The sequence below is a fragment of the Procambarus clarkii genome, chromosome 81 (genome assembly GCF_040958095.1).
Source record: "Procambarus clarkii isolate CNS0578487 chromosome 81, FALCON_Pclarkii_2.0, whole genome shotgun sequence".
In the NCBI taxonomy this organism is placed as follows: Eukaryota; Metazoa; Arthropoda; class Malacostraca; order Decapoda; family Cambaridae; genus Procambarus; species Procambarus clarkii.
The window spans coordinates 4319702-4336890 of NC_091230.1; the positions used below are offsets into that span (position 1 = coordinate 4319702).

General features: G+C 43.8%; 1 protein-coding gene across 3 annotated transcripts in view; it reads left to right on the top strand.

Moving 5' to 3' along the window:
- Positions 1–17189, top strand: part of Sfxn2 (sideroflexin 2) — a 124864-nt gene that overhangs the window by 34083 nt on the left and 73592 nt on the right. For all 3 annotated transcript variants that reach the window (XM_069315606.1, XM_069315605.1, XM_069315607.1), the window contains exons 2-3: positions 13522–13686; positions 14728–14898. In XM_069315606.1, the coding sequence (XP_069171707.1) occupies positions 13529–13686; positions 14728–14898 (329 nt within the window). In that variant the 5' untranslated portion in view covers positions 13522–13528. The remainder of the gene's footprint in view (positions 1–13521; positions 13687–14727; positions 14899–17189) is intronic.

The window sequence follows — 17189 nt, forward strand, 5'->3', positions numbered from 1 at the left end:
ACCATAACGAACCACTGAGTTGCTATTATGAGTCAAAAAGTAATGAGGAGTGACCGCTACACACCAGCCAGCCACTCGCTGCCACTCCCTCAACACCTCACTCGCTCACATTCTCCTCCCACCATACTATTTTTGCTTTTATTCACTATATACAGACGCTATATATAAGTATCTACATACGTGTTCACCATAACAAACCACTAAGTTGGCATGCTGAGTGGCAGCCCACCACTGGCTGCTAATTCCTCCCTCCCTCAACTCACCTGACTCACCCACATTCTCCTCCCACAATACTGTTTTTGCTTTTATTCACTATATACAAACGTTATATATAAGTATCTACATTCGTGTTCACCATAACGAACCACTAAGTTGGTATGCTGTGTGGCAGTGGCAGCCAGTGGCTGCCCGCCACTGGCTGTCACTCCCTCCCTCCCTCGCCTCACCTGACTCGCCACCATTCTCCTGCCACCATACTGTTTTTGCTTTTATATACAGATGTTATATATAAGTATTTACATGTTTTGTTCACCATAACTACATCTAAGCTTGTATGGTGAGTAAAGGCACAAAGACATAGCTACTCACACAGTCAGCTGATGGCGGCCGCCCTCAAGGCCAGACGCACTAATATTTCTCCTCCAACAATACTGTTTGTGGTGTTATTACGCTTATACACACATTATGTACAAGTGTTTACCTGTTTTATTCACCATACCTGTACAAGTAAGCTGGTATGGTGCCCACAGACCATAGTGGTCAGCAGTAAACAACATAAGTTGTGCTGACGACGCCACCTCCCTCACCAAAATAGCAGCTCCCAACCTACTCCTATTGCTGTTTATACCCTCTATACACACGGTTTATACCCTCTATGGTTTTGTTCACCATAGCGAACCACTAAGATGGTATGGTGAGTGTAGTCAATAAAAGGTGGCCACACACAGTCAGAAGACAACGCCACCACCCTTCCTCCCACAGCATTACTCTCTCCATGGAGCACAGCGCTAAATATCATCACAATCCTGCTATTATCAGAACCCTGGTCAGTTTTATCACAGTCAGGGGTCTTCTGTAATAATATCATCACTAAATAATAGCATGAACATGTATATTATGGCATTTTTAGGCGATGCTGTGGTCACAAGCTGAACAGCAGTGCTGTGAGCTCATGCTGCATGCGTCAGGCTTGGTAGCTCACTCAATACTGAGGCCCCTCACACCCGTGAATTTGGCCCACGATTTTTTTTGTTAAATGGCGTCTGTTTACAAGAGTTTTGATGAAGGTACTCGCCTAGTTGTACTCACCTAGTTGTGCTTGCGGGGGTTGAGCTCTGGCTCTTTGGTCCCGACTCTCAACTGTCAATCAACAGGTGTACAGGTTCCTGAGCCTATTGGGCTCTATCATATCTACACTTGAAACTGTGTATGGAGTCAGCCTCCACCACATCACTTCCTAATGCATTCCATTTGTCATCCACTCTGACACTAAAAAAGTTCTTTCTAATATCTCTGTGGCTCATTTGGGCACTCAGTTTCCACCTGTGTCCCCTAGTGTGTGTGCCCCGTGTGTTAAACAGCCTGTCTTTATCAACCCTGTCAATTCCCTTGAGGATTTTGAATGTGGTGATCATGTCCCCCCTAACTCTTCTGTCTTCCAACGAAGTGAGGTTTAATTCCCGTAGTCTCTCCTCGTAGCTCATACCTCTCAGCTCGGGTACTAGTCTGGTGGCAAACCTTTGAACCTTTTCCAGTTTAGTCTTATGCTTGACTAGATATGGACTCCATGCTGGTGCCGCATACTCCAGGATTGGTCTGACATATGTGGTATATAATGTTCTGAAAGATTCCTTACACAAGTTTCTAAAGGTCGTTCTTATGTTAGCCAACCTGGCATATGCTGCTGCTGTTATCCTCTTGATATGAGCATCAGGGGACAGGTCTGGTGTGATATCAACCCCCAGGTCTTTCTCTCTCTCGGACTCTTGAAGTATTTCATCTCCCAAGTGATACCTTGTATCTGGTCTCCTGCTTTCTACCCCTATCTTCATTACATTACATTTGCTTGGATTAAACTCTAACAGCCATTTGTTCGACCATTCCTGCAGCTTGTCCAGGTCTTCTTGAAGCCTCAAGCTGTCCTCCTCTGTCTTAATCCTTCTCATAATTTTGGCGTCGTCAGCAAACATTGAGAGGAATGAGTCTATACCCTCTGGGAGATCATTTACATATATCAGAAACAGGATAGGTCCAAGTACAGAGCCCTGTGGGACTCCACTGGTGACTTCACGCCAGTCTGAGGTCTCGCCCCTCACTGTAACTCTCTGCTTCCTATTGTTTAGGTACTCCCTTATCCACTGGAGCACCCTACCAGTTACTCCTGCCTGTTTCTCTAGCTTATATATCAACCTTTTATGGGGTACTGTGTCAAAGGCTTTCCGACAGTCCAAAAAAATGCAGTCCGCCCACCCTTCTCTTTCTTGTTTAATCTTTGTCACCTGATCGTAGAATTCTATCAATCCTGTAAGGCAAGATTTACCCTCCCTGAACCCATGTTGATGGGTTGTCACGAAGTCTCTTCTCTCCAGATGTGTTACTAGGTTTTTTCTCACAATCTTCTCCATCACCTTGCATGGTATACAAGTTAAGGACACTGGCCTGTAGTTCAGTGCCTCTTTTCTGTCACCCTTTTTGTATATTGGTACTACATTAGCAGTCTTCCATATTTCTGGTAGGTCCCCCGTTTCCAGTGACCTACTATACACTATGGAGAGTGGTAGGCAAAGTGCTCCTGCACACTCTTTCAATACCCATGGCGAGATTCCATCCGGCCCAACAGCTTTTCTCACATCCAGCTCCAATAGGTGCTTCTTGACCTCATCTCTTGTAATTTCGAACCTATCCAAGGTCACCTGGTTTGCTGCCACCTCTTCTAGCGCCGCGACATCTCCCTGTTCTATTGTAAAGACCTCCTGGAACTTTTTGTTGAGTTCTTCACACACCTCTTTGTCATTCTCTGTGTACCTGTCCTCGCCCACCCTAAGTTTCATCACCTGTTCCTTCACTGTTGTCTTCCTCCTGATGTGACTGTGTAGTAGTTTGGGTTCGGTCTTGGCTTTATTAGCTATATCATTTTCATACCTTTTCTCAGCTGCTCTTCTCACACTGACATACTCGTTCCTGGTTCTCTGGTATCTCTCTCTACTTTCTGGTGTTCTGTTATTACGGAAGTTCCTCCATGCCCTTTTGTTCTGCTCCTTTGCTTTCATACATTCCTTATTAAACCACGGATTCTTCCTTTGCTTCTCTGTTTTTTCTTGTCGGGCTGGGACAAACCTGCTTACAGCCTCCTGACATTTTTGGGTGACATAGTCCATCATGTCTTGTACGGACTTGGTTCCAAGTTCTGTGTCCCAATGTATATCCCATAGGAATTTATTCATTTCCTCATAGTTTCCCTTTCGGTATGCCAGCCCTTTGGTTCCCAGTTCTTTTTTGGGGGTGATAATTCCCAGCTCAACCAGGTACTCAAGGCTCAATACACTATGATCACTCATTCCCAAGGGGGCTTCCAACTTAACTTCCCTTATATCCGACTCATTTAGGGTAAATATCAGATCAAGCAAGGCTGGTTCATCCCCTCCTCTCATTCTTGTCGGTCCCTTGACGTGAACTTGAAGGTGTGGTGAACCCCGCGTATCCGCGGGCCGTTTAAATCTTGCATAGTACTCCAATACATCATATGATGTGGAGCGCAAGTTACTGCAAGTTACTGAACACATCATATGATGTGTTGCGCAGTTAAAGAGTTAAGGCAATTGATAGAGATGTTTACCCGCTGTCCTCGGCGTTCAATGGTGAAGAACATCGGTGTCCGAGAAACCACTTTAAATGGTCCTTCGTAAGGTGACTGTAGAGGGTGTCTAACAGTGTTGATTCTTACAAACACATGTTCAGTTGTGTGGAGCTCGTGAGGCGCACATGTAGCATGAGTTATCGGTTGGCATGGTAGTGTGGGCCGAATGCTTGTCATGGCCGCCCATAATTTCTGGACAGAAGTGGGTTCTGGGGGTGTGGTGAGTGGCGTCGGGGTTAAGAATTCGCCCGGAAGCCGCAGGCTAGATCCAAATACTAAGTCTAGTACCGAGAATCCACTTCCCTCCTTCGTGACCGAACGAATGCCAAGCAAGACTAATGGAAGGTTGTCGATCCAATCATCAGGGCATGCTTGAGCTCTTAGGGCGGCTTTTAGTTGTCTATGAAAGCGTTCTACCATTCTGTTCGACTCGGTGGTATGCTGTGGTTCGGCTATGTGTGGTGCCGAGGAATTCCATAAGTTCCTTCCATAGATATGATTCGAACTGTCGTCCTTGGTCGGTGATGATGACAGAGGGGCTGCCAAACTGGTCGACCCATCCAGAGAGGAAAGCCTGGACTACTGACTCAGCTGAGACGTTGATTAACCCTCAAACAGCTAGGGGTCCAAATAGATTCAACACCCACAGGTGCAACAACAGCAAAAAAATTCCAAAAAATTCTGTCGTGTTATAGAAGTGTTCATTTTTGTTCCCTGATCACCAAAAAAATAACAAAAAAATCGTAGGTGGCATATTTTAGCCGCAATAGGGTAAGGAAGTCCGGCAAAAGAGGGGCGTTGACAGAGCCTTTGCCAGACGAGGTCTACTCTGCTCGAGCTGTCAGGCGGCTGTTGCCACATATATATTATTACCTAATTATTTCAAGGTCTCTGATTGATTTTTTCTTAGTTTTTTGCAGTAATATTATTCAATAGAGTGAATTGTGATACAGAGCACCATTTAGTTTCCGAACTTTAGTTATCCGAAACTTCCAGTTTCCCGATTGGGGTTGGGGAGTCATGCTACCCGAACTTTGTTCGGGTAGCATGACTACCCGAACTTTGTTCGGGTAGGAAGGGGTCCGCCAAGCGTCACGCCGGCTTGTGGTGGTGGGTGGGAGATGGTCCAGTTTGCCCACTGTGACTTCACAGATTCACAGCCTATTAATCCTATTATTTTGAATTGCCATAAGGCTGGAATGTTCATTCTGTGCTTTTGTTTTACATATCTGCACAATCAAGAAACATCTGTGCACCATGTCGGCTCCAAATGCACGCATTGCGTCAGTGATGGCTGACTGGTGGGTGGATGGATGGGGGAGCTTAGGTGGGAGGCAGTATGAGAGAGGGGGGGAGAATCAGTGAGAGAGGGGGAGAATTAGTCAGAAAGGGAGGGAGAGAGAGATGCTAGGAGGGAGGGGGAGGTAGGGAGAGATGTTAGGAGGTAGGGAGAGATGCTAAGAGGGAGGGGGAGGTAGGGAGAGATGCTAGGAGGTAGGCAGGAAGGGACGGAAGTAGTGAGAATTAGGGAGGGAAAAGGCAGGCTGGCAGGCGCTGGCTGGCAGGCAGGCAGGCAGGCAGGCTAGCAGGCTAGCTGGCAAGCAGGCAGGCAGGCTGGCTGGCAGGCAGGCTGGCAGGCAGGGAGTGAGTGGTAGTCACGCGGTTGAACCGCTTGACCTTTAAAAGAGAGTATGGGATGTAGGGGGGCGGGTGGTTTGTCGGTGGTGGGGGCGAGACCGGCTCATTCCCGAAGATAAACCTAACACACACTACCCGTTAGCATGATGGCAGGGAGGGAGGCAGGCTGGCTGGAAGGCAGGTTGGCAGGCTGGCTGGCAGGGAGGCAGGCTGGCTGGCAGGGAGGGAGGCAGGCTGGCTTGCTGGCAGGCAGGCTGGCTGGCTGGCAGGCTGGCTGGCTGGCAGGCTGGCTGGCAGGCTGGGAAGGAGGCAGGCAAGCAGACTGGGAAGGAGGCAGGCAGGCAGACTGGGAAGGAGGCAGGCAGGCAGGCTGGGAAGGAGGCATGCAGGCAGGCTGGGAAGGAGGCAGGCAGGCAGGCTGGGAAGGAGGCAGGCAGGCAGGCTGGGAAGGAGGCAGGCAGGCAGGCAGACTGGGAAGGAGGCAGGCAGGAAGCAATATATGGGTGTTGAAGTGAACCGTGAACCACGTGACCTTTGAGTGTGTGTGTGTGTGTGTGTGTGTCTATGGGTTTGGGGTGGGGGGTGGGGGAGGAGTGTCGGTGGTGGGGGAGGGACCGGCTGACTCCGAAAGCCTAGCCACACTCCACAGACCTGTGACCCAGATTTGTTTCTTGAATGTACAGTACATCATTGTATATTTTTGGCAGGATGTGCCTGCAGGCTGGCAGGAAACATCCAGTGGATGTTTGCCAGACGTCTTAATAATCAGTTAGGAATAATTAAGGACTTTTATAAAGCGGATCAGGACTTCACTTATTGGCGAGTACAAACAAAATACAGTCGCATTTATGCTATGAACCTGTCGTTTTTTCCCCAATTTTTTTTTTTATAAATTTTTCGGAAAAATTTCTTTTTACATTTCTAGTTTATTTTTTCCCCTCTTTCTTGTTTACGAACTTACATGTTAACCGACGGGTCTCGTCCCTAAGGGGTTCGGAAACCAAGTGGTGCTCTGTATATTTATATAATAAAATGTGTGAACCATTGCTGTACTCAAAATTATGGTGTGCATATTAGTGATTCAATTATTATGTTCATAAAACAGTAAACAAATAGTTTTGCTGTTATACTATATACACAGGTTATATATAATTATCTGCATGTTTTGTTCACCATAACGAACCACTAAGTTGGTCTTGTGAGTCAAAATGCAATGAGGTTTGACCGCCACACACCAGCCAGCCACTCGCTGCCACTCCCTCCCTCCCTCAACAACACCTCACTCGCTCTCATTCTCCTCCCACAATACTGTTTTTGCATTTATTCACTATACACAGATGTTATATATAAGTTTTTACATGTTTTGTTCACCATTAACTGTACATCTAAGCTTGCATGGTGAGTAAAGACACAAAGACGTAGCTACTCATACAGTCAACTGGTGGCGGCCGCCCTCAAGGCCAGACGCACTAATATTTCTCCTCCAACAATATTGTTTGTGGTGTTATTACGCTATATACACACATTATATATAAGTATCTACATGTTTTATTCACCATACCTGTACAAATAAGCTGGTATGGTGCCCAAAGACCATTGTGGCCACCAGTAAACAACATGACAAGTCGTGCAGATGACGCACCTCCCTCACCAAAATGGCGGCTCCTAACCTCCTACTCTGTTATTACACTCTATACACACGTTATATATAAGTATCTACATTTGTGTTCACCATAGTGAACCACTAAGCTGGTATGGTGAGTGCAGTCAGTAAAAGGTGGCCACACAGTCAGGAGACGGCGCCACCACCCTCCCTCCCACAGCATTACTCCTCCCTCCATGGAGCACAGCACTAAATATCACCACAATCCTGCTATTATCAGAATCCTGGTTAGTTTTATCATAGTCAGGGATCTTCTGTAATACTATCATTGCTAAATAATAGCAGTATCATATATATTATGGCATTTGTAGGCGATGCTGTGGTCACAAGCTGAACAGCGGTGCTGTGAGCTCGTGCTGCATGCGCCAGCCTTAGTGGCTTGCTCAATACTGACGCTCTTACACCCCAAGAATGTTGGCCTGGATTTTTTTCTAGGTGGCATCTGGCAACTATCGGTTGTGGCTGCACTATAGCTGCCCCTATCCCAAGCAGGGTGTTTAAATTATAGCGTTGGACACGAAATCATATATATATATATGATGTGCGCGGTTTCGGGTTTGTCACTGAAATCATATATATATGATTTGCGCGTTTTAAGGGTTAATGGGATTGCTTCCGGCCATCTAGAGAATTGATCGATGCAGGTGAGTAGATAAGAATATCCACTTGCCGACGGTAATGGTCCAATGATGTCTACATGTACCACTTCGAAACAGTCAGAAGGTAACGGGAACTGTTGAAGAGGGCGCTTTGTGTGTCGATGTGTTTTCGCTCACTGGCACTGGAGATATGGAGATATAACACCACCAGAAAGCAAGAAGCTCTCATTCAGGCTACACAGTCAATCAGCTTTAGGCAATCTCTCTAATGCACTTCACAATATTAACTAGGAATCTGAATTTAATAATACACAAGATATAAACTCATTAACTAACCTCTTTCTCTCCAAAACTCTAAGCCTCTACAACACTCACTGTCCCCTCCTTACCAAACAAGTAACTGATAAAAGAAAAAATAACTTTACAAGTGGCATAATTAAATCAATCAATCAAAAAACAAGAATATGAAAAGAAATTTAGGATTGGCCTAGTTACAAAGGAAGTAGTTAAGAGGTACTCATCAGTGCTTACCAGTATCATAAGAAAAGCTAAACTTTCATATTATGAGACTAGATTCAAAGAAGCAAAAGGCAACATGAAAAGCACATGGAAAACCATCTCTAATATCCTAGGAACTAAACAACACTCCTACAACCAGATAACACTCTCTAAGGATGGCCTTACACCGTCATCTGATTTAGAAATGGTGAATGAATTTAATAGCTTCTTTTCACCGGTTGGTGCTAACCTTGCCAGTAAAATCCCACAGACTCAGACACATATCAACACATATCTCTCGGGCAGCTATCTAAACTCTCTTCTCCTTTCACCAGTCAGCCCGACAGATGTTGTGTCCATCATACACTCACTAAAAACCAAATCTGGGAACATCAGTGAAATCCCATCTATTGTATACAAGAGCGCCTCCCATGGCATTAGATGCTATGGAAGACAAACATAACGCGGATGTAATTTACACAGATTTCGCAAAAGCTTTTGATAAATGTGACCATGGTGTTATTGCACATAAAATGCGTTCAAAAGGAATTACCGGAAAAATAGGCAGATGGATCTACAATTTCCTGACCAACAGAACCCAATGTGTAATAGTCAACAAAATAAAATCCAGCCCATCAACCGTGAAGAGCTCAGTCCCCCAGGGTACTGTGCTTGCTCCAGTACTTTTTCTCATCCTCATTTCGGACATAGACAAGAACACAACCTATAGCACTGTATCATCCTTTGCAGATGACACTAGGATCTTCATGAGAGTAGGCAACATAGAGGACACGGCGAACCTCCAGTCAGATGTAGATCAGGTCTTTCTATGGGCTACAGAAAATAATATGGTGTTTAACGAAGATAAGTTCCAGCTCATGCGCTATGGAAAAAATGAAAATATAAAAACGGAAACCACGTACAAAACTCAGGCAAATCATAACATAGAACGAAAAGGCAATGTAAAGGATCTGGGTGTACTCATGTCGGAAGACCTTACCTTTAAAGAACACAATAAAGTAGCCATCACAACTGCAAGAAAAATGACAGGTTGGATAACAAGAACTTTTCACACTAGAGATGCTATACCGATGATGATACTTTTCAAAACGCTTGTGCTCTCTAGAGTAGAGTACTGCTGCACAATGAAAGCACCTTTCAAAGCTGGAGAAATTGCTGACCTGGAGAGCCTGCAGAGATCCTTTACTGCTAGAATCCACTCAGTAAAACATCTAAACTATTGGGACCGACTAAAGAGCCTAAAACTGTACTCCCTTGAGCGCAGGCGGGAGAGGTACATAATAATTTACACGTGGAAAATATTAGAGGGGCTGGTCCCAAACCTGCACACAGAAATAACATCACATGAGACCAGAAGACATGGCAGGATGTGCAGAATACCCCCGTTGAAAAACAGAGGTGCAACTGGTACTCTGAGAGAGAACTCTATCAACATCAGAGGTCCGAGACTGTTCAACACGCTTCCACTACACATAAGGGGCATAACTGGCCGACCCCTCACAGTGTTCAAGAGAGAACTGGATAAACACCTCCAAAGGATACCTGATCAACCAGGCTGTGACTCATACGTCAGGCTGCGAGCAGCCGCGTCCAACAGCCTGGTTGATCAGTCCGGCAACCAGGAGGCCTGGTCGACGACCGGGCCGCGGGGACGCTAAGCCCCGGAAGCACCTCAAGGTCAAGGTATGCCCTTGCGCCACCTATAGCTCTGCTGTTCAACAAATCCCTTGAGTGTCATACCTTCCCTGATATCCTTAAAAAAGCAAGAGTAATGCCAGTTCATAAAGGAGGTAATCCGGCAGACATAAACAATTATAGACCAATATCAAACCTACCCATGCTATCAAAAATATTTGAAAAAATTATCTACAAACAGCTCTACTCCTATCTCATAAAATTCGACATTCTTAGCCCCTGTCAGTTTGGCTTCCGCTCCTAAAAGACTACCAACGATGCAATTATTAGTCTCCTTGATATAATTTACTCAGCCCTTGACAAAAATGAGTTTTTGATTGGACTCTTCATTGACCTGAGAAAGGCCTTTGATACTGTTAATCACAATTACCTCTTACGTAAACTCCATTATTATGGATTCCGAGGCCATACACTGGACTATATCCAGTCCTATCTTAGTGATAGACACCAATGTGTAGCCATCAATAATATAACCTCTCCCACTCTACCAATAACCGTTGGAGTGCCACAGGGCAGCATCTTGGGACCTCTCCTATTTCTTATATACATCAATGATCTGCCTAATGTCTCTAACATTCTGAAACCTATTTTGTTTGCTGATGATACTACCCTCATCTACTCTAACCCCAACTCACATACACTAAATAATGTTGTTAATAATGAACTAAAAAAAGTCCACTTAAGGATGTCAACCAACAAACTAACACTTAACATTGAAAAGATCTACTACATCTTATTTGGAAGCAAATCTACAAATGCAATTCAGCTTCAGATAGACAATGTTCATTAGCAATAAAAATGATGGAAAATTTCTCGGCCTATTCCTAGACAAGAGATTCAACTTCAGTACCCACATACAACACATAACTAAGAAAGTCTAAAACAGTTGGTATATTCTCCAAAATCAGATATTATGTACCTAACTCTGCTCTCATCTCTCTATATTATGCACTAATCTATCCCTATCTTAATTATGGTATCTGTGCATGGGGTTCAACCACTGCAAACCACCTCAAGTCCATCATCACCCAGCAAAAATCTGCTATCAGAATAATAACAAAATCTGCTTTCAGACAACACTCAGCCCCCTTGTTTAACTCCCTAAACATGCTAAACATAATCTCACTCCACAAATTCTCTTGTGTCAACTACATTTACAAAACCCTGTTCTTAAATGCAAATCCTGCTCTGAAACTGTACCTGGACAGATGCAATAGGACCCATTATCACCACACCAGAAATAAATATATCTTTGATATCCCTTGATATCATATATATATATAATATATCCTTGATATCATATCTTTGATATGATAAGGGGCCTCGTAGCCTGGTGGATAGTGCGCAGGACTCGTAATTCTGTGGCGCGGGTTCGATTCCCGCACGAGGCAGAAACAAATGGGCAAAGTTTCTTTCACCCTGAATGCCCCTGTTACCTAGCAGTAAATAGGTACCTGGGTGTTAGTCAGCTGTCACGGGCTGCTTCCTGGGGGTGGAGGCCTGGTCAAGGACCGGGCCGCGGGGACACTAAAACCCCGAAATCAACTCAAGATAACCTCAAGATCCCCAGAGTCAAACTTAATCTGTGTAAACACACTATGCAAATAAAGGGACCCAGTGTATGGAACTCACTCCCTATTGAATTGAAAAGCTGTCCAACTTTTGCGTCATTCAAAAACAATACTAAAAAGTACCTAATTTCATCTTCATAGTTTTTTACCTTTTGCTTTAAAATTGCACTGTATCTATTGCTACCCAATCTCCCAATCTTTATGTACCCAATCCGAACATCTTTATCATTATGATCATTGCTGTCTTCTTTTATGTGCTGTCAATCTGTTGTATGGTGTCTATTAATCTTGTTTAAATTACCAATCAAGCTGTCAATGTAATCAATCAGAGCTTTAATATATCAATGTGCTTTAATATACTTACTAATCTCTCTCATCTCATTTTTTTTTCTTGCAATGTATTTGTTATCATTTTATTAATTCTGCTAGAATTTACCTACTTAAAATTATCTGTTAAGGACCTGCCTGAAACGCTGCGCGTACTAGTGGCTTTACAAGATTGTAAATACTGTACTATGCTATGTATTCTCACAAACCCAATGTACCTTCTCATATATAAATAAATAAATGAGCGAGCCCATTGTCGAACATCGGCATTGATTCCTGGCCATACGACATGCTCGGTTAGTAGTTTCTGGGAAGCACGTACTGCTGGGTGTGCTAGGGAGTGAAATGCCGAGAATGTTTTCCAGCGAAACTCGGCAGGAATGTAGGGCCTAAGTGCTCCCGTCCGTGAGGTGTTACAGATTATGCTATTGCCACCTTCCATGGGAATCTCGATGAACCATTGAGCTGTGTCAGATATTCGTAATCGCTGCAGATCAGGGTCTTCCCATTGGGCCTTGCTGATTACACAATACAAAACCTGAGCTGGGTTTTTCACGACGTGGTTTATGGTGGGTCGAGACACTGCATTGGCTATGACATTGTTAGTTCCTTTAACATGGCGGATATCCGAGGTAAATTGGGAGATAATTCCCAGGTGGTTGGCTACTCGAGGAGAGTGAGCATCACCCTTGGCTGCCAGTGTCTATTCTAGACCACACTTGAAAGTAGACTAGTTATTATTCGCTACTCTGCTGCTTATATGCTCGGGCAACACCTCACCTCGTATATCTCCAAAGGTTGACAGGAATATTAACTGGAAGTAGGGAAAGGTTTGAGTTCCACAATTAGTATTAAGAAGAGCTTTACTTCTCTCATTAGGCCAATGCATTTGGAGCGAGTATATTATTGGGATAATCTACTTGCTACACCCCAGTGGACCCCAACACAACCAAGGAGCACCCCCCAAATAAGGCCCCAAACAGAGGAATCCAAGCTTCCTGAGTGGCCCAAGGCATGGCCTTCAGTCTGGTGCACACATCTCATGGGGTGAATACCTGAACACACACCAGAGAAGGGGAATTCTTGCTGTGCAAGAGCAGCATCAGTGGGCACATAAGAGAACCCTGAATACATGCAACCTGAAATGCTCAATGAGTCAAGCCCACACAACAAGCCAAAACCAAAACTACTAGCAGGTGTGAGGTTACCGGTATCAGGAACAGAACTGACTTGGGAACCGGGCTGCTTGATACTAATCAGTTTCAAGCTCGTTTAAGTGAATCCCTTGTTTCCTGTGACTAGTTTATGGAAGTTGGTGGCTTTCAAGGCTTCATTTTCTGTGAACTTTCCCATTGTCTGTAAAGCTGTGTTGACATTCTGGAGATTTTTCTGGTGAGGTGGCAGATTGTCACCTGCTCTGTACCTCTTACGAGGGGGCCAGGTTCTGGCTCTGATCCCGGTAGTCCTACCAGAATTATCCAAGACTAATGTGACCTTTTAGTATGAAGCATTCTCCAGAAGATAGCTTATGGGAGCCTCAAGGTGTTCCCTCCAGAAAGACATTTCATTATATTCAACATTTGATTTTTTTGTTTAGCACAATTTATGAAAATAGTGTTGCTATACTGTATACAGTAATTTTGTTTTCTACAGAACAGGAATGGGTGATACATCCAGAATCAACTTAGATGTTCCTCGATATGACCAGTCACAATTCATTGGTCGTTTGCAGCACTTCTTCGGTATTACAGACTGGAGGTTATGTTTTAAATCTGACAAAGAACTTGATGAAGTTAAAGATCTGCTTCAGAGATACCGGTAAGGCTTAAGTTAATGATTTGATAACAGGTACTGTATAATTTGTTATGATCTACTTTGTAGTTCTAATGTATTTTAAATAGTCTTTATTGTATTACATATCCCCAATAGGGTGCTTGAAGGTTTTGTCATGTTTATTTTCTGGAAGAGCCCCTTGGCAGCTCTTAATTGTTTACTCTCTGGTGAAGTCAAGCCTTAATAATTGCCTGAGGCCACTGAAACCTATACTGACTTACAGAAGGCAGGATCAGGAAGCTACCTACCAGGAAAGCTAGGCAATCATATGGATCAGATAAAGCCTCCAGAAAATAAAACATAAAGAAGTTAAGTAATGAATATAATGAAAGTCACCCTTCTGGTGGGTCATTCATTATCTTCTTGAGCTTCAATGCTAGAATTACCAAGCTTTAGAATTACACCAAGCCTCCGAGACTCGGTGGAGCCTACCAGGACTTAAAACCATAATCTTGCTTTCTGAGAGATGAGAGAAGGCTACGATCAGAGATCAGCCCAAATTTTAGAAACCCCACAAAAAATTAAGTTCTTAAAAACAAGCAACTTCATGAAAGCAGAATTCTCAAGCTGTATTACTTGCCCCCAATCTCTTCATGCTGCATACTTATCCATCTCTTCATGTGTGCCCACCTGTCTCTTCAGGCTACATGCCTATTCCTTTCTCCTAGTAGTTGATTGCCTTAATGCACTCGTATATTCATTATTTGTTCTCAGTGTTTTGTTGATCTCTTGAGTCTCAACCTCACTTCACTATTCCTTTGATTCCTCACTTCATAGTGTCAGATTCTGTTCCTGACTCCCAGTAGTGTCAAGTGGGCCTCAAGCCTAGTGCAATTCCAAAAGGCATCTCCAGTGCTTGAGTATCAGAGCTTCTGAGTGGCACACCAAAAAAGAGTATTTCATTACATGTAATGAGCTTGATTTTTCTTTGGGATTTTAACTCCCCACCTATCCACAGTGGGTTATGGATAATGATATTGAATAAATGATGTTTAAAATTGAGATTACTGTATTGTATAATTTCAGGAATGGACAGGAGCCTCCGGGAACACCTGAAGAAAAAATTTGGTATGCCAAGAGATTATATGAATCTGCCTTCCACCCAGACACTGGTGAAAAGCAAAATGTCATTGGTCGGATGAGTTTTCAAGTTCCAGGTGGTATGATTCTCAGTGGCGCAATGCTCACCTTTTACAAGTAAGTTGGTCAGATATCTTTAAAATGGTATACCATTTTGCCATTTGTTTTAACCCTTTAGTTGCGCAAGACATCATATGATGCTTTGACCGACTTGCAGTAAATTGCGCATCGCATCATATGATGCTTTGGAGTACTACGCAAAATTTAAACGGCCCGCGGATACACGGGGTTTACCACACCTTCATCAGGGCTCTTGTAAACAGACGCCATTTAAAAAAAAAATCGTGGGCCAAATTCCCGGGTGTTAGGGGCCTCAGTATTGAGTGAGCTACCAAGCCTGACGCACACAGCATGAGCTCACAGCACTGCTGTTCAGCTTGTGACCACAGCATCGCCTAAAAATGCCATAATATACATGTTCATGCTATTATGTAGCGATGATATTATTACAGAAGACCCCTGACTGTGATAAAACTGACCAGGGTTCTGATAATAGCAGGATTGTGGTGATATTTAGCGCTGTGCTCCACGGAGGGAGGAGTAATGCTGTGGGAGGGAGGGTGGTGGCATTGTCGTCTGACTGTGTGTGGCCACCTTTTATTGACTGCACTCACCATACCAGCTTAGTGGTTCGCTATGGTGAACACAAATGTAGATACTTATATATAACGTGTGTATAGAGGGTATAAACAGCAATAGCAGTAGGTTGGGAGCCGCCATTTTGGTGAGGGAGGTGGCGTCGTCTGCACGACTTATGTTGTTTACTGGTGACCATGATGGTCTTTGGGCACCATACCAGTTTACTTGTACAAGTATGGTGAATAAAACAGGTAGATACTTATATATAATGTGTGTATATAGCGTAATAACACCACAAACAGTATTGTTGGAGGAGAAATATTAGTGTGTCTGGCCTTGAGGGCTGCTGCCACCTGCTGACTGTGTGAGTAGCTATGTCTTTGTGCCTTTACTCACCATACAAGCTTAGATGTACAGTTAAGGTGAACAAAACATGTAAATACTTATATATAACGTCTGTATATAAAAGCAAAAACAGTATGGTGGGAGGAGAATGGTGGCAAGTCAGGTGAGGTGAGGGAGGGAGGGAATGGCAGCCAGTGGCGGGCTGCCATTGTCACTGCCACTCAGCATGCCAACTTAGTGGTTCGTTATGGTGAACACGAATGTAGATACTTATATATAGCATTTGTATATAGTGAATAAAAGCAAAAACAGTATGGTGGGAGGAGAATGTGGGCGAGTGAGGTGTTGAGGGAGTGGCTGGCTGGCTAGTGTATGGCGGTCACTCCTTGTTACTTTTTGACTCATAATAGCAACTTAGTGGTTCGTTATGGTGAACAAAACATGCAGATACTTATATATAACCTGTGTATATAGTGTAATAACCGACAAAGTATTTGTTCACTGTTTGATGAACATAATTGAATCAACAATATGCACACCATATTTTTGAGTACAGCGATGATTCACTCATTTCATTATATAAATATATCACACTACACACTATTGAATAATATTACAGCAAAAAACTACGAAAAATCAATCACAGACATTGAAATAATTAGGTAATTATCTCCTTGTGGCAACTCCGGCCTGACAGCTAGCGAGCAACAGACCGTCTGGGACACACGCTGAGTCAGCGCCTGTTTTTTGCCAGACTTCCCCGCCCTATAGCGGGCAATATATGCCACTTACGATTTTTTTATTATTTTTTCCCATGATCAGTGAACACAAATTAACAGATTTAGAAGAAAAAAATAATTTTTTTATTTTTTGGTATGCGCCTGTGAGTGACACATGCTTAATAGCCAGGCACCATTTTAGGGTTAAACATGGAACATAGATTTATATTAATTTCTGGGGGGAGCTCCATCGGCTCCCTGAAGCTATCAGAACTGATAATGCTTTATTAGTTTGGGGACATCAAAAGTCACAGAAGTCCTTTGCCTACCAGAGACCATGAGCTAGAACCTGGCCCTCTAAGAGAGGCACAGGGAGCAATGGCCTATTAGCACTTTACATTTAAAGTATATCATAATTGCCATCGACCAGGAAAGGACACAAAAAGGTAGGTGAATCAAAACAGACCACTGTCTGCTTATACTATGCAAGCTACATCATCAAAAGAGCAACATATCTCCCCCAGAAAGAAAACAATCAAGCGACATGTCATCCAACTAGCCCCCCTTCATAGTGCTACCCTCACCCCTCTCGGGGAGGGGAAGTTACCCCGTGGGATCTGGCAGGCCATAACCCCAGTTCTTGAACTGATGTGGTGGCAGTTGGATGTCACCTCTGGCCTCAAATTCCTGTTCTGGATTTTTGCC